Source organism: Pteropus alecto, unplaced genomic scaffold (genome assembly GCF_000325575.1).
Source record: "Pteropus alecto unplaced genomic scaffold, ASM32557v1 scaffold125, whole genome shotgun sequence".
Lineage (NCBI taxonomy): Eukaryota > Metazoa > Chordata > Mammalia > Chiroptera > Pteropodidae > Pteropus > Pteropus alecto.
Window position 1 is genome coordinate 5,224,408 of NW_006436888.1, and position 22,404 is coordinate 5,246,811.

The window sequence follows — 22,404 nt, forward strand, 5'->3', positions numbered from 1 at the left end:
AGTCAGGGATACGTCAGAGTCGGACCCGAGTCTAACCCCAACCTCCGCCCAGCGGGCCTCCCTGCCGGTCCTCGCCACGTGTCACCCCCAGTACTCACCTCTGGGGCCCCTTCTAAGGTTGGGGGAGATTCTTCTCACCCAGGATGAGTGGCAGCACGTTGCCCCCACCCCAGGGGACCCAGGTCCCTGATTGTCACTCTTGCCCCACAGTAAGAGCTACGGCAACGTGCTGGTGTTGGACGGTGTCATCCAGTGCACAGAGAGGGACGAGTTCTCCTACCAGGAGATGATAGCCAACCTGCCCCTCTGCAGCCACCCCAACCCACGCAAGGTACCCGGCTCCCACCAAGATTCAGCCTCGAGCCCAGTGATAGGAAAGCCATCCCTCAGCGTCCCACAAGACAGTGCTGGAGGCCCCTCTGATGTGCCCATTACTCAGCCTAGGTGCTTCCTAAACGGTTGTCAGAGAAAGTGCCAGCAAGGACAAGGGGAGTAAGTGGGAGAGCGGCCCACTTTGCAGGGGCGGGGGCTGGCACAGTGTTTGAGGAGCAAACAGTTCTGGCTGAGGCCCGAAGCTTAAGGAGGAGTTTCCAGGAAAGGGGGACCCCTCTAGCCAGGTTCCTGAAGCAGGAAAGCATTTCTGAGAGTAGAAAATGGAGTAATGAGGTCTGTAGACCAGAGGGGCTGAGACGCGAACCCTCGCTGCAGGATCTGTGAGTGCATCTGCCCAGTGCAGCCCCCGCCCCTGAGGCCTGATGAAGGCTGTTTGGTGGGGCTGGTGTTGGGCCCCCCTCCTGACTGTTTGTCCTCCTCCCAGGTGCTGATCATCGGGGGCGGGGACGGGGGTGTCCTGCGGGAGGTAGTGAAGCATTCTTCTGTGGAGTCTGTGGTCCAGTGCGAGATTGACGAGGTGAGTGCTCAGGTCAGGGACAGAGTCTGGGTTCAAGTACTCGTTTACCAAATTGGCTGTGTACCTTTGGGCAAGTCGCTTAATACTTCTAGACTGTTTCTTCATCTCAAAAACACGTTGGGAGGATTTAGGAGGGCAGTAGCGGGCCTGGCACATAGTAGGTATGCCATTGATGCTAGTTCTCAGTAAGACTGGGTGCTGGTTTTTAAAGCAAGGCCCAGGGACGTTCCAACTGCTAGGGCATCTGCCCTTGATACATACACAGCATGTCTTTAATGAGCACCTACTATGTGGCAGCCATTGCCTTAAGTGCTGGGTACAGTGGTGAATAGGCAGATCCAATCCCTGTTGGAGCTGATAGTCTAGGTAGCAAGAGACATCAAAGGTGATCTGATAAAGGCATGAAAGGCAAGTGAGAGCTGAAGAATGGAGAGCGGTCAGGGCAGGCCCCTGGGAGGTAGGTTTGAGCTGAGGCCTGAATGAGAAGCAGCCGGCCACGTGGAAGCAGGGACTGGTTCTTCTGGTGGAGGCTGGACTTGCTGCCCTCTGAAGGAGCAAGAAAGCCACTAAGTTGGCGTGGTTTGGTCTTGGGAGAGGGCACAGGAATTGGACATTCAGCTGAGCACAGGAATTGTGGACATTCAGCTGAGCAGCAGGCTGCAGCTAGCCCTCCATGAGAAGTTGAGGAAGGTCCCGGAGTGCTCCCCATTTTACAGATGGGGAAATGAGTTCCACAAAAATGAATAGCTGGCCCAAGGTGACCGGGCTATGAAAAGGACTGCCCGGAGTCCCACTTGACTCCACCTGGCTCCAGAGCCCCCAGCCCCTGTGACCCAGCCTGTTCCCTCCCCAGGACGTCATTCAAGTCTCCAAGAAGTTCCTGCCAGGCATGGCCATTGGCTACTCCAGCTCAAAGCTGACCCTCCACGTGGGCGATGGTTTTGAGTTCATGAAACAGAACCGGGATGCCTTCGATGTTATCATCACCGACTCCTCAGACCCCATGGGTAAGCAAGGGGTGGGCCCGGGGCCCCCAGCAGCTGCCAGTTCAGGAGCCAGCCTTGCCTTCTGTGCCCGAGTTGCCGAGTAGAGAACAGAGGGGCCCCCAGAACGAGCACAGCACTTTTTCCTTCCCTGTTGTCATCTCCCCCGTCAAACATGGCTCAGCAGAGTAGGGGAACCAGGCCACTGCCCGAGGGTCACAGTTGGGGACATGGAGGAGAGTGGGGCTCTGGCCCTGGCCCAGTGAGGCCTGAGTTCCTTCTCCAACCTCCTCTCTGCTTTCGACAGGCCAGCCTCAGGGCGGAGGTGGGTTCTCCTTTGAAACCAAGTCTCAGAGTGCAGAAGCCCCCTAGTGCAGTACCAATGAGAATCCCCTGGAAATGGGGTTCAAGTGTGGAGCCCTCAGATATCAGGGCAGTGGATCCCTGTACTCCGCAAAAGCACCCTCTTTGTGTTTGGTTTCTGAATCCTACAGACTGGGTTCAAGTCCCGGCTCAGCTATGTGGGTCACTGTGTGGGTGACAGTGGCCCTTGGCCCCCCAAGCCAGGCTCAGGATGTGTGACCCGGAATGTGTCCCTCGTCCCCCACCCCCACAGGCCCTGCTGAGAGCCTCTTCAAGGAGTCCTATTATCAGCTCATGAAGACGGCCCTCAAGGAGGATGGCATCCTTTGCTGCCAGGGTGAGCGCCTCAGGCAGTTGGGAGAGGCAGGTGGGCTGGGGCAGGTCTGTCATGCCAGTGATGATGCTGCCTCCCCCCAGGCGAGTGCCAGTGGCTGCACCTGGACCTCATCAAGGACATGCAGCACTTCTGCAGATCGCTCTTCCCCGTGGTGGCCTACGCCTACTGCACCATCCCCACCTACCCCAGTGGCCAGATCGGCTTCATGCTGTGCAGCAAAAACCCGGTGAGCTTCCAGCTGTCCTGTCCTGGGGGTGGGAGGGGGAAGAGGTGCACAGGAGAGCACGCCCCTGATGGCTCCGACACCGCCCCCCAGAACACCAACTTCCTGGAGCCTGTGCAGCAGCTGACGCAGAAGCAGGTAGAGCAGATGCAGCTGAGATACTACAACTCCGACGTGCACCGTGCAGCCTTTGTCCTGCCCGAGTTTGCCCGCAAGGTGAGCTACCCTGGTGGGGCAGGCCGGGCAGGGGACCCAGGGCTCCCTGAGGGGCCGCCTCGGCACCCCCGCTCGACCCAGCATCCTCCTGACGAGGCTTCATGTTCCACCAGGCCCTGAATGATGTGAGCTGAGCCCAGGTGCCACTGCTGACACCGCCCAGGACCTCGGGCCAGGGAGCCCTGGACAAGACCCCCGCTGGCACACCCACCAACCAAGTGTCACAGGCCCCCGGATGCTGCCCGGCCTGCCCCGCTGGGCAGACCGTCCGTGTCTCTCTCTCTGTGGCATTCAGCCTCTAAGCCTATACCAGCTGTGTACAGCACCGTCTCCGCCTTGTCACCCCTCACTCACCAAACACGTGTATTTATAACAAAGTTCTGAATCGTGTGTCCCCAGACTTTGAATGGGCCCAGGCAGGGACTGCATCAGCCATTTTTGGGCACTCACTCCTGTGTGCCAGGCTCTAAGCTCCAAGTGTTTGCTGCATGTCTGGGCCCTCCCTGCATAACCTTCAACTGGCCCCTTGTCCTCTGGCACCAAGAGACACAGCAGTCATCAAACTGGACCCAAATCTGTCCTAATAATCTGCCTCAGTCATTTCACCAAGCTCCACCAATCGGTGATGACACCCCTGGGTCAAGGGCTGTGGGGTTGACAAGGTCGTGGCCAGGCCGCCCTGCAGTGCTCTCAGAAGATTCGGAGGATTGTTGAGGGAGCGCCGGTGGTGGGCCTACAGGCCTGGCTGGAGCTTGGTTTGGGTCTCGTTACTTGGGCCTCTGACTGGCTCTGGTAAATTCCGAGAAGTTCCCCCTAAGTGTTGGGAAGTTGAGAAAACAGGTATGGGTGGCCATGCCAGGACTCCATGGGCATAGGACTGTCCCCTCTCCATGGTGCTGAACGGCCTGTGCACCAGGCGCCTCCCTGCTGTCAAAGCTGGGGGCAGAATGGCGGTGAGAGAGGATCCGCCACCACAGGGTTCGGGCTGGGGAGGGGGCCTCTACTTACTCCAGTCTCAGGATCCGCAGAACAGCGCCTTGCTCCTTGAAAATCTGGCATCACCAATCCCTTTCCACAGCTTGGGCAGAGGCACTGCCAGAGGATGCATTAACCTGAGAGATTTGGGGTCAGGGAGGGGGACAAGTGAGTGGCCCCAGCCTTAACCTGAGCAGCTACCTTGGACCCCATTCAGCAGGTGCTGGGACTGGAGTCTTCATGGGAGGGGGGTGAGGAGCAAGCATAGAGCTGTGCAGCCAACTCCTTGAGTGACTCCAGGTCACTGACGCCCTCCGGGCTTCAAGCACCCGCATGAACTCACTGGACTCAGCACCTGACATCTAACCTTGGTCGGCAGGTCTGACCCCAAGTTAATTTCCCCATTCCACCCCCAATGCCAGGACTATCTTCAACCCCGTCCTGGGATTCAGTATCACGTGTTGCAGGGTATCCCAACTCCCAGGGAGGCCAGGTGAAGTCTGGACTTTCATGAGCTGCGATGTGAGCATCAAAGGAAGACTAGCAATGGCGAATTATGGAGCGCTGACTTGCCACGTGGCTTAATTCTTTTAACCTTCGCAACCACCTATGAGGGAGATACTATTAAACCCTATAAAGCGAAGGAAGATCATGTGACATGCTAGTAAGCAGGCTAGGCAGGACACACTGGGCACTCCCGAGAGCCAGCCCACTCTGCTTACTCCTGCCCGCCTCTGCAGCTCAGCCCAAGCACCCTGGGCTCCCAGCAGGGACATCTGCCCAGAGCCCCTCCCCACAAGCCGTCTTACTGACTGAGCTCCAGGACGTTCAGCCTGAGGGCCCCCCAAGAATGCTGCTGGCAGGGAAGGTGGACGAGGGAAGGGAGCGTTCCAGCTTAGAGGACTTGACATGGGTCAAATCTCAACTCCGCTGATGCAAGCCACTCACAGCTCCTGATTTGGTTACCACGTCTATAAAATGAGAGCACCGGTCCTCGAGGACCTGTTACAGGCTCCGTTAAAACGCACATGCCATGCGGTGCTCACTGAGCTGGTAAAAATCGGAATGGCCTCTCAGGGCAGAGGAAGGAGAGGAAAGCTCATGCTGCAGAAATAGCTGGGCCTATTTAGGGAACAATGCCTGACCTGGAAGTTGCCTGCAATGTAAATCCTCTGCGCTTCCCCAACTTTTACTAAAGGTTCCTGCACACACATCCACCCTTGACTGTCGTACCCCCCTTGTACGTTAAGGGCTATCACTGAACCCCGCATCTGGGCGGACATGATGTAGATGCAGACTAACCTACTGGAGCAGAGGCAGGATGTTTGGTGAGGACATGACCTCAGTCCCCCAAAGTCCCAGAAATCGTGGAGAGGGCCCTCAACAGCCACAGTTCGTCATGTGGAGAATAAAACGAATCCTATTTAAAGTTTAGTTATTTATCAAACTTAGCCACGCCCCCGGTCTAAGGATCCAAATCCACGTGGATTGTTAGAACGAAAATAACAGCCCCCTATGCTCGCTTTTTATTCTCCCCGGAGGCAGCCCCTTTACCTCTGTTAGCTGGTTATTTTGGTATTTACCTTCACGTCTCTAAATAACATGCTTGTTACTTCTCAAGTTGTCAGTTCTAGTTTTAATCTGTTGATTTTCCACTAGAGAAGATGAGGATTTAGCTTTTTTCTTCCCTGACCCTCCACCGCGCCCCCACACACTGTCAACAATTAAATGATAATCTCGGTTAGCTCAATATTGCAGCTACATCAGTACCGTTCACAATTGAGGCAAGGAGTAAAACATAACTTTTTATCTCCTGCACCGCTTCCTTTTCCCTGGTTTTTTGGGGGATTTTTCCATTGTTTAATTGCCAATGAATTTATCACTAATTTAGCCTCAATTTTTTTAGCAATTATCTAAAGCTCTTAAGATTTGTGAATGCAACACACTTCATGAAGGTCTGAACGATATGCTAATCAAATAACTTTTGATTATGAGAGCTTAGTATTTTACTTAGACCCATTATAATTTATAATCAATTCATGATTATCACAATTATATTTAATGGGATATTCGATAACAGGAAATATTAATATACATGATATGCATTTCTTTATTTAAATGATTTATACAGTAAAGTATAAATCATAACATTTTCATTTAAGAAAAAACAATTACTAAAAAAAAAATTTTTTTTAAAGATCCTTGGACTCTACAGGTGTTCAGTCATTTTCATCATCCTGAAGAATCTGTCCAGAGCCTTCTAATCACCTTTCATGGAGCTTCCTTTTGGAACTCTTACTTCTTGAATCCCATGTCTTCCTGTTTCTTGGCTTACTCCCTTGTTTTGGTGGAGCATATTCTATAGTAGCTTTCTGAGAAAAGGGACAATGGCTGCAAATTTTTAAAAATCTGACATGCGTGAAAATGTCTTTATCCCAGCTTCATGCCTGATTGATGGGTATAGAATGCAGAAGGGTATAGAATTCTATGTTGGAAGTAATCTTCCTTGAGCATTTCGAGATTTGCTCTTTTCTATTTTTATTAGTTATCTATTGCTGTCTAAAATGAGCCCCAAACCTAGCAGAAGCACAAATAAGCAGGTCTCTTCCCTCAGTTCAGCTTAGAGTCGTTTATAAGTTTGCGGTAAAGCTGTTGGTCACGACTGCAAAGCCCTAACTGGAGATGGAGGGTTAGCTTCCAAGAAGGCTCACTCACATGACTAGCAAATTCCTCTGGCAGCTCCATCAGGAGGCCTCAGTGCTGTCCACTGCGGACCTCTCCACAGGGACATTGAGTGTCCTCATAAATGGCAGCCGGCTTTCCCCAGAGCAAGCGATTCAAGACAGAGCCAGGCAGTCGCTACAAGTTCTTGTATGGCCTCACCGCACAGTAATACACCATCATTTCAACTATATCCCACCCATAAGCATTCAGCATGGTAGACGAGCCTGCAGAAGGGCGTGGCCACCCCAGGGAAGAAAACGCTGGGGGCCATCTTGGAGGTGGCTTCCAGTTTCCAGTGTTATTTTGAGAGAGCTCCTTTTGTGTGATTCACTCTGTTTTCTCTCTCCTTCCCTCTCTCTCTCTCTCGAAGTTTATAGAATGCAATTTTTCTCTCCGGTGTTCTGAAACATGACATGTAAAGTTCTATTTTCATCGTTTGTTCTGGATACTCAAGGGGACTTTTTTTTTTTTTTAGGTGAGGCAACCCTTGGTTGACCTCGCAGATTGCAAGGACCTTGTCAACTTACAATCCCTTATATTTTTTTATATTTTATACCTACAGCACCTGGTCTTCCTAGGTGGTCTTCCGTCCAAGTCAAGGGGACACTTTCAATCAGTAAACTCGTGTTCTCTTTGGTCCTGGGAAATTTTCTTGCGTTATTTTGTTTATGATTTCCTCTCCTCTATTTTCTTTGTTATTTTTTTCTGGAATTCCTGTTACTTGATCTTTGACATACTGTATAGAGTTTCTAATTTTCTTATCTTTAGTATTTTACACTTCTTTTTATTATTATTATTCTATTTTCTGGAAGATATCTTCAATCTTATTTTTCAAACATTTTATTGAGTTTTTCATTTCTATCCTACTTGTTATTCCCCCGAACTATTTTTTGTCCTCTGAATGCTCTTTTTAAATAGTATTCTGTTCTTACCTCTCTTTTTCTTCTGAAGATATTAATGATCGCTTTGTTTTGGTTTGGGACTTTTTCTTCTCCCTGCTTTGTTTCTGTATTCTGCGGTCAATTGGTTGATCTTTCTCTCTCAAGTTTGAGGTTTTCCTCAGTAACCCTTGAATGTCCTGCTCATGTGTTGGGACTAAAAAGGTAATGGGAAGCTCTGAGCACGTGACTGAGGCTTGTCAATGAACCCATGCTGTGGGTGATGGCAGCTGAACCATTTGCTTGTAGAACCTTCAGGTCTTTCCTCTTAGGCTGGTCACACTTCCTGGAGAAGGGGGAGAAGCCCGGACGGCTGCTAGATCCTAGGAGCTGAGTCAGCAGGGGAACTGAGGCTCTCAGCACCCAATCTACTTGCTTACTGCTGCTGTTCTCTGCCTCCCCGTCTCACGCTCAGCTGGCCCGGGATCTTCTCTTACAATTCACTTTAAGAATCAGTCTCCACATTTCTGCTGGGGTCAAGAGATGGCAAGTAGGAATTGGCTGGCTCCCTAATGCTTCCAGAAGGATGCGGTGCTGCCAATTCCCAAGCTAATTCTGGTCCCACTGCCAACTTGGACTTGTTTTCTAGAGAGTCCTTTCCACCTATCCATCTGTTTTTTCAGCTTCCAAAATATCATAACTATTTTTTTTAACGCCTACAGCACCTGGTATGCCTAAGTGGTCTCCCATCCTAGTACTCACCAGGCCCGACCCTGCTTAGCTTCCGAGATGAGACGAGATCGGGCAAGTTCAAGGCAACATCCAGCTGCCAAAATACCAGTGCTGCCGCCTCGCCCATATTTCCCATCCGTGTGCACTCGTGTGTTTTAAAACATTCTCTTTTCTCTCTTATAGCAGGGTTTCAGGAGGGAGCAAAAGTGGGTACACGCAAACATTCCTCCATCTCGACCTAGAGCATCATTGTGGAGATTATCGCCGTGGAGGCTCAGCTGCCTGCAGAGGTCACACACTGAGGAGGAAACACAGAGGTTAGGGACAGAGTCAGGATTTGTTCCCAGGGCAGGCAGGAGTCATGGGGTCGATTCCCAGAATTCTAGGGTCAGGACCAATGCGGGCAGGGCCAGGTGTTGGACAAACAGATCAAAGGTGAGACAGTGCGCAAATCCAGACCGGGCCTGGCCAGCGGGACGGGCACACCATGAGGTGGGTGGCAGCCCCCAGGGCCTCCCTGGTGGCAGGGGTGCGGGGCGAGAGCAGGCCCCCAGGGCCTCACCAGCCCCTGTGTCGCCCTCAGGCTGCTGGTCCTTTTGGGTCTGCTGTGTGGCTCCGTAGCCGCACCCACTGGCCCACAGTGGCCCAAGCCCGTATTTGGGCGCCTGGCGTCTCCTGGCTTCCCAGGGAAGTATGCCAACAACCAGGAGCAGCGCTGGACCCTGACTGCACCCCCCGGCTACCGCCTGCGCCTCTACTTCACCCACTTCCACCTGGAGCTCTCCTACCTCTGCGAGTACGACTTCGTCAAGGTGCCGCCAGGGCGGGGGGTGCCCAGTCCCTCTCTCCAGCCAGGAGGTCCCCAGGAGTGGGCCAGAGACACGTGGGAGTGGGATCTGGCCCCGGAGGGAGGGGGGTGGGCAGGCTTGGGTCTTGCCATCCCTCCCCGTGACCCCCAACCCCACAGCTGAGCTCAGGAAGCAAAGTGCTGGCCACGCTGTGCGGGCAGCAGAGCACAGATACGGAGCGGGCCCCTGGCAATGACACTTTCTACTCACCGGGATCCAGTCTGGACGTGACCTTCCACTCGGATTACTCCAACGAGGGGCCGTTCACGGGCTTTGAGGCCTTCTACGCAGCAGAGGGTGAGCTGGAGAAGGCCTGGGGGACTGGCACGACCCACCGGGGACAACTCTGCCTTAGGCCAGGCCACCCCTCCCTTGAGGCTCCCTACCTCCCTGAGGCCGGACTCCTGCCAAACCAGGAGAAAATCCTCTGTCTTCTGACACCACCTGCAATACAAATATCAATAACAGCTATGACCTCTGCTCAGGACTGGGCTCTAGTTCTTTGCCAGGCGCTGGGCCAGGGGCATCTGCTGCGATGCCAGGGCTGAGCGAGCCCATTCGCAGATAGAAGAGCGAGCTGAGAACGCTCAGAGCTTGGCGCGCTCTGCCTGCGCGTGGGCCTGGAGTCTGACACTCGATTTCAGCTTCTGGCTCCTACAGGGACCAGCTGTGTGACCCTGGGCAAGTGGCCCAGACTCTCTGCTCCTCGCTAGGCTGCTGTAAGGGTTCAGTGGAACCTGCGGAGTAGCCCCACCCGCTCCCCACTTGGTTCCGTTGTTGGCTGCTCCCTTCACTAGCTGGTGACCTTGAGCAGGACACTTATCCTGTGATTGGTTTTAAGAGGTGTTATTTACTTCTCCCTCCAAGTGTTGCGGGGAGGTGGCCATGACCCTGGGCCTCTCGCGCCTGGCTGGGCTCCTTAGGGCACAAGAAGGCTCCTCTCAGGTCAGCCACGAGTCTGAGCCCAGACCCCAGCGCTGTCGCATCTCCTCCCCTGCTGACCACCTGCCTGGCCCACCCCTCCCCCAGACATCGATGAGTGCCAAGTGCCCCCAGATGAGGCACCCACCTGCGACCACTACTGCCACAACTACCTGGGCAGCTTCTACTGCTCCTGCCGTGCAGGCTACGTTCTCCACCAGGACAAACGCACCTGCTCAGGTGAGCTACAGCTGCCAGGGGCACCCTGTGCCTGGCCCAGCCCCCATACCCCTCAGGGTCATAGCTGTTCTGCCCTGGGGTCTGGACAGACCACGGGCACTTCTCCTGGGAGGCATCAGCCCCCTATTTGTTCTTCTATACCCTCTCACCATCCATCCAACCACATTCTCTAAATCCTCCCCTCCTCCCTCCATGCCCGCCTTACTCCCATTCCCCTCCGGCCCATTCGTGTATTAGCGTGTGTTAGGCCCCCACTGTGCACCAGGCCCATCTGGGCTCTGGGACCCCATACAGACACGTTGCCCTCCTGGGGAGGCTCCCAGGGTAGAGGAGTGGGGGTGGGCCTAAGCCTGGCTCCACAAACTTCCCTCCACAAAGCTTCAGGGCTGGGGGCAGGGCCTGCTCAAAGCTGCTGGTTCCTGGCTCCCAGCAGGCTGACCCCTTTGGCCCCCACTACCTGGAGGATGTCCTGCCAGGCACCTGGACAGAAAACCAGCTGGTGCCCTGGGGAGTGGGGAACCCCCAGCCTCTGGCATTGACCCTGCCTCTCTCACCTCGCCCACCACTCACCCCTACGTGGTGTCTGTCCCCGTGATTCTTCCCCAGTGTCTCTTCCTGTCTCTGTTCTCTCTCCTAGAGCAGAGCCTCTAGCCTCTCCTCCGGCTCTGCCTGCCAAGGGGGTAGAAGCCAGGGCGAGCCCAGCTGGCTGCGGTTCTGGGTCGGGCCAAGATCTCTGCTGCCTGCAGCCCCCCATTCACCCACCCTCGGAACTAACAATAAACCTGGCTCCACTTGTACCTGCTGCTGTGTGTCTCTGGGGTGGGAAGTGGGGGAGGGCAGTGGTGTGCACCCTGGCCCCCTCCCCTCTCCCCCTGCCCTCATCGCAGTCTGGACCAGCCGAGGTGGTGGGTGGCCCCCTCCACAAGGCCACAGGCTACTTTGTCAGAAGGGCTCCGCCAGCCCCACACCCCATTTTGAAGAGGCCAGAGAGGGGGAGAGGGTTGCCTGAGTTCACACGGGGACAGAGCTCTCTCTGCTCCCATGTACCAGGTCAGGTACCCAGAGCTGAGCCCTGAGCATCCTTGGACCACCTCCTGTTCAGAAGGCAACTCAGGCCCCATGTGCAGAGCTGGGGGACCCTGACCCAGAGCAGCGAGGCCCAGGGAGGTCATCACTGGGGATCGGGCTGGTCCCCCACATCCATGCCGATTCGTTCTGCCCCATGGGGAGCAGCCACAAGGAGGAAGGAAGGCAGAGTTGGGACTCCTCATTCCCTAGAAGCCTCCCAGCTCAAATATCTAGGTCCCTGTGGCCTGGGGGGAGGCAGACCCCTCCATGAATGAGCATGCTCCTCTGCAGGGCAGAATGAGCTATTCTGATGAGGAGGGCCCCAGACCAGTTTATAATCAGTGTGGATTTGCACGTCCCTCAGCTGCCCCCCAGGGCAGAGCCCAGACTAAGCAAAGGAGGCCCTTCCCAACCTCCTGAGCAGCCCAGGTGGAGACCCAGGGGAGGCTGGACTGGCCTTCACTAGGCATCAGCGGAAACCCCATGGCGGACGAACTTGGGGGTTACTGGGTCCGAGTGGGTCAGGGGCCCTCAGCCCAAGGAGACTCGCCCCCTTCTTTTCTCTTGGTGCCTCTTTCCTTCTCAACTGAGCCTGACCTCGCTCACTCTCCTCACCCTCAGGGCATGAGTCTGGCCCAGGACCCCCAACACCAGGAATTCCAGTTTAGGGCTCCCACCCCCTCTGGGGTGTGAATGGGGGCCCCTGGAGGATGCACACCCAAGAGTCCTCTGTTTCAGCTAAAGCCTGGAAGTCAAAGAAACCTCCTCCCTAAATTGTCCCTTCAGCGACTGGGGTGGGGTCCTTGGTCTCTAGAGGCCTGCAGAGCCCTGGCCCGGACCACAGAGTGTGGACAGCTGGGGCGGAGTCATCTGCTTGCACCAGGCTCACACCGCCCCGTCCTCTCCCCTTCCCAGCTCTGTGCTCAGGCCAGGTCTTCGCCAACCGGTCCGGGGTGATCAGCAGCCCCGAATACCCACGGCCGTACCCCAGACTCTCCAGCTGCACCTATAGCATCCACCTGGAGGAGGGGTTCGCCATCATCTTGGACTTCGTGGAGTCCTTCGACGTGGAGATGCACCCGGAAATCCAGTGCCCCTACGACCTCCTCAAGGTCTGGTCCCCAGGACCCCCCACCTCATCCTGACTCCTGCAGGTCTTGAGGTAACAGAGGCCTCTCTGCTTTCAGATTCAAACAGACAAAAAGGAATACGGCCCATTTTGTGGGAAGACGTTACCCGGCAGGATTGAAACCCAGAGCAACTCTGTGACCATCACCTTTGTTACTGATCAGTCAGGAGACCACACAGGCTGGAAGGTCCACTACACCAGCACAGGTGAGAGCAAGTGGGATCCTGGCGGGAAGCTCGGAGCTCCCGTCTCTTCCAGCAGCCATGGAGAACCGAACTCTTCCCGGCCAGGTTTGGGAAATGCAGGGGAGGAAAAAGTTGTCGTTGACCCTCTTAGCATCACGGGCTGGGTCTGGAAATGATACTGACAAAGACAGGTGAACAGGAGAGAAGCCATGCACGTTCATTTCATGTAAGTTTTCCGTGGCACGGGAGCCTTTGGAAGGAAATGAAAACCCAGAGACAGGGAGACCTGTATGCATTCGTGCCTGGTCCTGGAGGAATGGTGTAGGTTACGGACGATGGGGGAGGGGAGCAACCTGGAGAAACTGATCAGGGCCTGTTAGTTCCTCTGCTTCAGAGATAAGGATGCTCTCTCCCGCAGGTATGGGGAGGGTACCTCTCACAAGGGTGGTATGACCCCCTCGGGGAAGGGTGAGGTGGGGAAGGTCAGAGTGGCTTTCGCAAACTCCTTCTGCTTAAAATATTCCACATGCCAAGGTGCTATATTTTGAGATAGTATGTCCTGAGCCCCATCAGAAGACAGAGCAGGTTTGAGTGGAGGTGGTCTGTGAGGGAATGGTGCCCTTGGCATCCGCCCGCCTGCGGGGGAGGAACAAACTTTCCTCTATGCTCGAGTTTCTTTCTGATAATCAGATAGACATGAGAGAGATTAGAAAATAACCACATTTAATACGGATGCGTGGGAATCTCGCATACACAGAGTCAGAGATCCCACGCGCATTAGAAGTCCAAAGACAGAAAGGGAGAAAGGTTGCGGATGACATTCTGGGCCCTGGATGAGATAAGGCACCTTGGGGCTTCAGAAGGTCATTGTGGGGAGGACACAGGTATGGTAAGGGGTGGTTTGCCCAGCCCTATAGATAGTCCCAAAGAAGTTATCTCTGATAATCTCTTATTATGGGCAAAGCCCCTAATTCAAGATCTAGGTAGGTAAGGGAGGGGCAGAAGTTTCTCTTGAGCCAGAAGCTAAAGTTGCCTTTAGTTCAAAACAATTCGCCTAGCAGAGGCACACCTTGGGGTGACTCGTTCTGAATCCCCTCACACTCACCCACCCGCTGGCTCACCGAGCCATCCAACCTTTCCTCCTTCCATCTGTAGGGAGGAAAAACAATTTCCCTCCACCCTTCTAAGTCTTAGGCTGAAAACAAAAGACAGATTAACAAGAGAAAAACAAACAGAAGTTTATTAACATGTGTATCTTCTGTATACATGGGAGATGACCCGGGGGAAATGAGTAAGTCTGGAAGGTGGCTTAGATTTTCAGGCTAAATACCATCTTCAGCTCGGCAAAACCTGTAGAGAAATTTTAGAGGAGTATTTGAGCCAAACCTGAGGACAGATCTTACTGGGGAGCAAGATCTCAAATACTCTGGAGATTAAATTTGCAGTTTCTTTTGTGCAACTAAGATTAAGGAGGAAACATAAGGAAGATGACCGGGAGGAGGGAGAAGGCAAGGCAGGGCTCAGATAAAGGGACGGTTAAGGTCTTAGGCTCTCTCGAGGGTGGTCTCCCTTCAGAAAGAGGGGCCCGAAAGGGGACGTTTCAAAGGCGTGTCACCCTAGGTGCAGGGAAATGAGGGACAGGGCTTGCTTGAGGCAGAGATAAGCCTTTTACTAAAGAATTTATATGCCGGGGGTGGGACTACACACCACGACCTGCCTTGTTAGGAATTACGGTCAGACCAGACCGCCCTATGAGGTTACTTTCCCTAGAGCCCCTTTTTTTTTTTTTGCCCACAAAGTAATAAAACTCCTAAAACTGAAGTGCTGGCTTCAGAGGAGTCAGGGGAGAAACAGGTTTGCCAGGCCGGTGGGTAAGGAGGGGCCAGGACAGAGCCTTGAGGTGTGTGAGAAAGAGGGGACAAGCAGAGCACTGGCCTGGATACGGGGTGGCTTTGGGGAGTCCTGGGCTCCTACAGGGCCACCAGGGCTGTCCCTGTAGGTTGGGGCCTGCTGAGACCAAGAGCCACCCCAGGACACACATCAGCGGCTGGGAGGAGGAGGAGGAGACTCAGCAGATGACTAGTAACATGCGGAAGGGGAGCTGCAGGGGATGGGCTGAAGCCTTGAAGTGACAGCAGGCCAGGATTTGGGGACCAAAGTGGAAGACAGTCTCTCCCTGGAGGCCTGAGCACTGTGGGTGGGTGCCCACGAGGGGGAGCCCGAGGCCTCCTGAGCACCAGCCATCAGGGAGGGTTCATTGCAGCTCCCTCTTTCTGAGCACTTAGCAAAGTGCTCCCCTAGGAACTTCCTGGTCCTCCCTCACAAAAGCCCTGGGAGGTGAGCAGCCGTTGTCACCCTACAGATGAGGAAAGAGAGGCTGACAGTCACCTCCGGGAATGGAGAGCTGTGACTTAAACCCATGGAGTCTAGCCTTCCCTTCCAAGTTACAGCCTCTTGGTTTTCAGCAGTGAGTGTGAAGTCCCCATTGGTGGTGACCATCCCAGCTTACTGCAAGCCTGGCTTTCTCGCATAGCTTTGGCTCTGCCCACGCAAGGCGACAAACCCTCAGTTACACAACAAGCAACCGAGAGCCTCGGCTTGCCTTTGGCTGTAAATCTTAAGAGCTCTACAGGACCTGTGCGAGTTCTCTTGGTCTGTTAAGTGTTTTATTTATAAATCAAGAACTTCGAAAGCTCAGTTCAGACTCGCGGGCTGTAGACCTCATGGAAACCGCTATGCCTGATTTTCCTCTGCGCAGCCCTGCCTTGCCCTGATCCGGTGGCACCACCTAATGGCCGAATCTCACCTGTGCAAGCCAAGTACATTCTGAAAGACAGCTTCTCTGTGTTTTGCGAGACTGGCTACGAGCTTCTGCAAGTAAGTTAATACAAAGTTAATAATGCAGGACGGTCCCGGCAGTTTTTAAATGGATACATATGTATATGGGAAAATAGCTGTTGTCCCCACGGTGGTTTCTTCTGCTTGTGATTAAACAGTAAACATCAAAGAAATGTTTGCCGAGACGAGGAATAGCCATGGAGAATTTTTTATTCTTAGGGATTTTACTTTTTTTTTAATAGAGCTCCTCTGGAAAGGTAGTGATTGAAATGGATGACTTTTCTCTGTTCACATATGACAGCAGCTCTTGGTAAAGTGGCTGAACCAACAGGACAGGTTTGCTCTGCTTGTCCTGTCAGCATGTGTTAAATTAAGCTCTTCCCTCTGGTCAAATGATGACCTTTATGTGAAACAACTTCTGGGCCAAGAAAATTAAACCATGCAGGGAAATGGTACAGTCTACAGTTACGAACAGTGGCCACTGTTTAAAGGGAGGCTAATTTTAAAAAATGCTGCGTGTGTTTCTTTCGGGGCGCAGGTAGGAGATTAACGTGTCTTCTTTATGTTATTCAAAATTGTCACTGAATCCTGGTGGTAAAAAGTAATAACAATGAAATGCTAGCTAGCTATGTATGTAATCCAGTCCTGTGAAGGGGCAACATCAAAAAAAAAAAAAAGAGAGCCACTTCCCACCTTGCAAACTTTTTGGGCAGGCTCCTCACAGCTCCGGGACTGTAAACCTGTTCCATTAAAAACAAACAAACAAAAAAAAAACACCCAGCTCCCCTTTGAAGCATAAAGCTTCTGCCCAAGCTATCTTTTCATTTAGTCCGCTTTAGACAAATATTTCGATGTCAAAAATCTTTCTCTGTAAGCGGTATTAGAGATGACAACTCATTCGAGAACACACATGCAAAGTTTATGAAGGCATCTTTAGGTACTGTCCCTCCAGCTAATGGCCACAAGCTAGAGAAATTCAGACACATTCACTCCGTGCCTCCCGGGGTTGGCCTTTCCCAAACGTCTGACCACCACCCACCCCCTGGCACTTAATATAAAGAAGTGGAACATCGACCGGAACTTGTGAGACACGTTCCCGGGGTAAGGTGGAAACCAAAATACACCTCACAAATTGCCGCAGAGGTCAACATTCGAGTCCTGAAATGCCGATCCACCTTGAAGGATAATCGTGACCAGCAGAAGCGTTAGCACCACATATGCACTTGCACCGAGGCAGAGTTGGACTGTGTCCAGCCCTGTGGGTGCCTCAATCCCCTTGGGGGCATCTCGTGAAACACCAGAAGAGGAACCACTGTGGGAGCATAGCTTCGGGGAGTGATTTTATGATGTAAACAGGAAATTAATATTTTCTGAATTCCTCTTTAGGGTTATTTGCCCCTGAAATCATTTGCTGCAGTCTGTCAAAAAGATGGATCTTGGGACCAACCGATGCCAGAGTGCAGCAGTACGGTCACGTGACCACAACTCCCAGAACGCTTCTGCCGCTGTTACTGCTTCTACTGCTTCTTCCGTTTGTCAGGGCTTGAGTCCAAATTTGCTTCTTTTCCCCAGTCTCTCAGTGGTGCATTTAGAGGTTAAAATGAAACCAAGCTACTAGGAAAAGTATTTGCTTTAGAAAAGTGTGATCTTAAAAAAATACTTTTCTAAGTACAAAATATAAAGATGGAAAGTAGAGATTATTTTAACACCCATAATCTCACTGTATGATAGTTACTATTTTGGTGTATATCTCTCCGATTACACACATCTCACACATGTACAGGTTTCTTCTGTATGTCGGGATATGTATCTATATATGTACATAGGTATACATATACACACCAAACTGGGGCATGGTGTGTACTATCATTTTGTGAACTAAGAATCACATCTTAATTTCAATTAGAAAACAATGTTAATTGGAAAAATACATAAACTTACAGAAGTATATAGTGAAAGCCACTCTTGCCTAAACTACCACTAAGAGTCTGGGGTCTATTCTTTCACCTTCTTGATCGCTTATGCTATGTATACTAACGCATTTCACTATTACACACTTTTTAACCAAAGCGGGACACCGAATCCGATTGCAGTGTGCTCTTCCCCTCCACATTGCGGGGCCACCTTCCCACATCAACCCCAGCGTTAACAGAGCCACTCAAACTTTAACAGCTGCACGGTATCCCATCACACGCTGCTTTTATTCCATCTGATTTCTATTGTTTCCGGTTTACCATTACACACTGCTGCAGTTAACACCCCTGCACATGCATCTTTGCATATTTCGTGCGAGGGTTACTACAAAATTCCTACGAGAATTTAAATATTCTTATAAGTTTGTTTCAAAAGCAGTCAAGAAGAGCTGGTACTGATGGGAGTCAGAGGTCTGGGTCTGAACTCTAATTCTGCCACTTTCTACTAGGTAGTTATGGATCTCCCATCTGTAGAAAATTAGACAACATAGGCGAAGTACTTGGCACGGAGCCAGGCACACCACTATTAAGCTGCTGGAAACTATTTCGATGCCATCTTTAAACAGCCACAGAAATACATCCATATATTTAAATGTCTGTGAACTTGTAGGCCAATAGCCCTTGTCTCACAAATTGTTTAGTTATTGCACATTGGTAATGTCTTAACAAGTGTGAATTCTAATCCCAGGTTCAAGGTATGACTCCAGGTCTAAAGTCAATTTATGAAAAGGCTAAGAACAAGCTGAGCCCTTCAACGTACTGTTCGGCGTTTCCACTCTCAGGGCCAACCCAGCTGCACACCGCGCCTTTTTCTTCCGTTCCCGGTGCGGGTTTTGCTGCAAAGCTTCATTCAGAAGCGAGCGCACTAAGACAGACCAAGTGCTTTCAAATCCTCTTCCTTCAGGAAAGGTGTCTGTCACACCACTCCTTCCAGAGGGGATTCTCCTCAATCTAGCCATTTAGTTAGGGACAGGGATGAGTGACGCTTTAAAATCACACTAAAGCAGTTCTCACCATTCTGAGGTGAAACTGACGATACCCACCCCAGGGGGAAAATGGGGCTTTGAGAGCACCCCACGGCACAGGTCCCTATCTCGGCCTCCAGATCGCTTTAACATTAGAACACCCGAACTGAGTCCTCCCTGTCACATTTTTCAGTTGTTGACTGTGGCCCTCCTGATGACCTACCCAATGGCCAAGTGGAGTACGTCACGGGTCCTGAAGTGACCACATACGAAGCTGTGATTCAATACCGCTGTAATGAGACCTTCTACACAATGAGAACAGATGACGGTACGCGAATCGTTCAAAGCTGGGGCGAGTGATATCTGGAACCTAAGTCCTCATGATCTGACAATGAACTTTAACCAACATTTTTGGCTAAAGCTAGACAAAAGATTAAAAGGCACTTCTCCCACCAGCTAAGTGAAATATTATAGCTGAAGTGACTTTAATGTCAATTTGCACGAATCTGAAAACAGATCTTATCTAGTAAATGACTACTACAAACACACAATATATTCCAAATGGTTTAATTTAACAAGCCAAAAACCTTATCATTAAGCACTTGAGATCTTGATACATATTCAAGTTACACATCTAAAAGGTTTCCACTTTGCAGGCAAACATGGTAATGCAGAGACCTCCTATTTATGAAATCATGTAAAATGGTTATTCAGACACCTCTATTTCCCACTGATGCTCAAGAATCAACATTTTTCAAGGGGGTATTCAAGCAAATGACAACCACCTTACACATGTAGTTAAACATTTTTGCTTTTCCAATGATCTGCAGGTAAATATGTGTGTGAGGCTGATGGATTCTGGACGAGCTCCAAAGGAGAAAAATCACTCCCAGTCTGTGAGCCTGGTAATGGATACATTTATACAAGAGATTCGTAATTGATGGAAAGTAGAAGTGGGTATCCATACGACAAGCAGAGCTTTCGCTGTGGCAGGCAGAAATGGAACTCTGGCTCTGGGCTCCGAGGCCGAGCTATTGTTTCCAAACAGCCCACCCTCATTACCCCCTTCCATGTGGAGAGGTTGGGAGGTGCTGGCTCATTTGATTATTTTGGCCTTACAACTAGGCAAGCATAAAAAATTAAATGATTTTTTAAATTACCTTGAACCATTCATTTATAAACATGAGCAGTTCTATTGAGTTACTTTTCTTCTCTGTAAAAATGCTATTAAAATCCAAAGCTAATAACTTCATTATTTCCCTAAGCAATTGTTTTCAATGACATCAAACATTAATGCAATTTGCCTTTTAATAGTACTTAAACAAAAAATTTTTTTAACCAGAATTGGCTTTGAAGATAGTAGTACATACATTTTAAAAAATCAGAAGGGTAATGATTATGTTCATTATTCCTGTGTTATTTGGCTTAGTTTTTTTTTTAAACCTATCTTAGCTTACACGTTTTTAAGTTTGAATCTGAGTATTCTGCCACAACAGGAAACATTTGCTACATCAATAAGTGTATTTCGTTAGTAATATAATAGTAAAATTTGGTATCTGGAAGAATCAACTAGACCAAAAATAATTTCTGAACCTGAAGTTTCTTGGCGAATTTAATTTTTAAAATGTTTAAATGTTCAAAGACCAAACAATCTTGCAAATCCTGATAGTTCCTGAACTTAGTTCCTGTTTTTCCCAGAACTACGTGGTAAACACCCCATTTTACAAGTAGGAAAACAGAAGCAACAAAAAGGTTCTTCTTTTGCTTCCTATGCACATCGCCCAGCGCAACCTTAGTAAGGTTGCCTTACTAAGTAATTTCCCCAATTGGATAGACCATTAAAAAAGTTTCTAAAATATAATTTTCACTCACCTCATTTTCTGAGGAGCTAAAAATTACCAATCAGGTCTTTGAACTGTGCTGTTTTTAGGTAGCCTCACTTGCCTGTATAGGTAGATACCCAACTCATATGATGTAATTTTTGGTTGACATTAAATATATACAACTCCAAAGCGGAAATAATTGGCGAAAACCACCACTGGGTTCTTATAAAGGCTCTCTATATCTGCTTTTCTCCAGTTTGTGGACTATCAACCCGTAAGACAGAAGGTCGTATATACGGAGGACAAAACGCAAAGCTTGGTGATTTTCCTTGGCAAGTCCTGTTGCTACTAGGTGACACTACAGCAGCAGGTGCGCTTTTACACGACGGCTGGATCCTGACAGCTGCTCACGCTGTATATGGGCAAAAAGATGCCTCCTCCCTAGACATCAGAATGGGTTTCCTGAAGAGGCTGTCACCTCATTATACGCAAGCCTGGGCAGAGGCCATTTTTATACATGAAGATTACACCCATGACGCTGGTTTTGATAACGACATAGCATTGATTAAACTGAAGAACAGAGTTGCAATCAATAGCAACGTCATGCCTATTTGCTTGCCAAGAAAAGAAGCTGAATCCTTCATGAGGACAAATGACATCGGAACTGCATCCGGATGGGGATTAACCCAAAGGGGTTTTCTTGCCAGAAGTCTAATGTTTGTTGACATACCAATTGTTGACCATCAAAAATGTACTGCTGCATATGAAACAAAGCCCTATCAAGGGGGACAAGTAACTGACAACATGATTTGCGCTGGGCTAGAAATTGGGGGCAAAGACAGCTGTAGAGGTGACAGTGGAGGGGCACTAGTGTTTCTAGATAATGAGACACGAAGGTGGTTTGTGGGAGGAATAGTGTCCTGGGGTTCCATTAATTGTGGGGAAGCACATCAATACGGGGTCTACACAAAAGTCATGAACTATATTCCTTGGATCAAGAAAATAATTAATAATTTTTAATCTGTATGTCTTCAATCAGTAAATGATTCCTCAAAAAAAAAAAAAAAAAAAAAAACCTGTAAAAGTAATGTGACCTGAGATACATTAACACTGTAGTTTGTCGCTCCATTCAAAAATCAAAACCAAATGACCCATGAAAGCTTGCAAATTTTTCACCCTTTACTCTTTGATTCAACTGGACATAAACCATTACAGTGATAGTCATCTTTGCCAAGGCAACAGAAACTGGCTAAATGTGCATTAAATTATTTACAAAGTCCAGTATCTTTTGGTACTTGGCTTTGTTAGCATTTCTAGAAATAGCCTGTTCACGTTCTTTTGACTTTTTCTACTATTTTTGTACTTCTTATTGATCTTTAAGAGTTTTACATAACACGGCAGTGCTGGTTCAGGAATAACCTTGAATCACAGGTTTTTTTGCAGATGAACTGGAAACATGGAAACATCAATACTTTAGCCCAGGTACTGATTTCCATATTAAAATTCAATACCACAAAACAGTGAGATATAATTTCTCAATCAAGTTGACAAACAAAAAGAACATGGAAAAGCACTATAACACATTGTCAAAGACAACATAAATTTTCTAAAGGACAATTTGGCAATATATTTCAAGCCTTAAAAGCATGCATACTTTGACCTAGTAATTCCAATGCTAAGAATTTAATTTAGTCATGAGGATGATCCCAGCACTTAGACATAACCTCAGTTATTTTTCAAATTCAGAAGACGACTGAATCAAATGCAGCATATTTCCATAAGATAAACACATTAAAAATAAACGGTGGTTTTATAGATAAACTTAGTATTTTTTCCTTACAATGAACATGTAGTTATGTGGGTACACTTAACCAATGATCGCAGATTATACAATAGCTGAGTATAGAACTCAAAATACACAATTAAGAGATATTCTCCTAATTATCACACACATCTTCTGAATTAAGTAGTGAACCTTCCTTTTTCCTAAGGTCAAAATTTAAGCTCTGATGTAACCTTAAAAATCTCATTTCATTTTAGCTGGCTAATCTTCCCTAAAATGTTTTAATAGTC

The 22,404-nt window shown here is 49.8% G+C and overlaps 2 protein-coding genes across 2 annotated transcripts in view; both read left to right on the forward strand.

Annotated features, from left to right (window-relative positions):
• The window catches only part of SRM (spermidine synthase), a gene marked incomplete at its 5' end in the record, with an annotated part of 4,145 nt that extends 535 nt beyond the window's left edge, over window positions 1-3,610 (forward strand). The window contains 7 exons of the mRNA XM_006914431.3: window positions 211-331; window positions 818-910; window positions 1,764-1,917; window positions 2,510-2,593; window positions 2,674-2,819; window positions 2,910-3,032; window positions 3,146-3,610. Coding sequence (XP_006914493.2) covers window positions 211-331; window positions 818-910; window positions 1,764-1,917; window positions 2,510-2,593; window positions 2,674-2,819; window positions 2,910-3,032; window positions 3,146-3,166 — 742 coding nt within the window. The remainder of the gene's footprint in view (window positions 1-210; window positions 332-817; window positions 911-1,763; window positions 1,918-2,509; window positions 2,594-2,673; window positions 2,820-2,909; window positions 3,033-3,145) is intronic.
• A 5,192-nt stretch (window positions 3,611-8,802) lies between these two features.
• MASP2 (mannan binding lectin serine peptidase 2) lies at window positions 8,803-21,375 on the forward strand. Its single transcript, XM_006914364.3, has 11 exons — window positions 8,803-8,833; window positions 8,925-9,153; window positions 9,309-9,486; window positions 10,219-10,350; window positions 12,334-12,530; window positions 12,606-12,753; window positions 15,491-15,609; window positions 16,957-17,035; window positions 18,702-18,836; window positions 19,339-19,413; window positions 20,588-21,375. Exons 1-11 carry the CDS (start codon window positions 8,829-8,831, stop codon window positions 21,349-21,351), a joined length of 2,061 nt encoding a protein of 686 aa, XP_006914426.1. The 5' UTR covers window positions 8,803-8,828; the 3' UTR covers window positions 21,352-21,375.
• The last annotated feature ends 1,029 nt before the right edge of the window (window positions 21,376-22,404 follow it).

Coding starts and splice junctions, on each gene's coding strand:
- MASP2 (XM_006914364.3), top strand. Junction 10,351..12,333: donor GGACAAACGCACCTGCTCAG/GTGAGCTACAGC, acceptor TCCCCTTCCCAG/CTCTGTGCTCAGGCCAGGTC. Junction 12,531..12,605: donor GCCCCTACGACCTCCTCAAG/GTCTGGTCCCCA, acceptor CTCTGCTTTCAG/ATTCAAACAGACAAAAAGGA.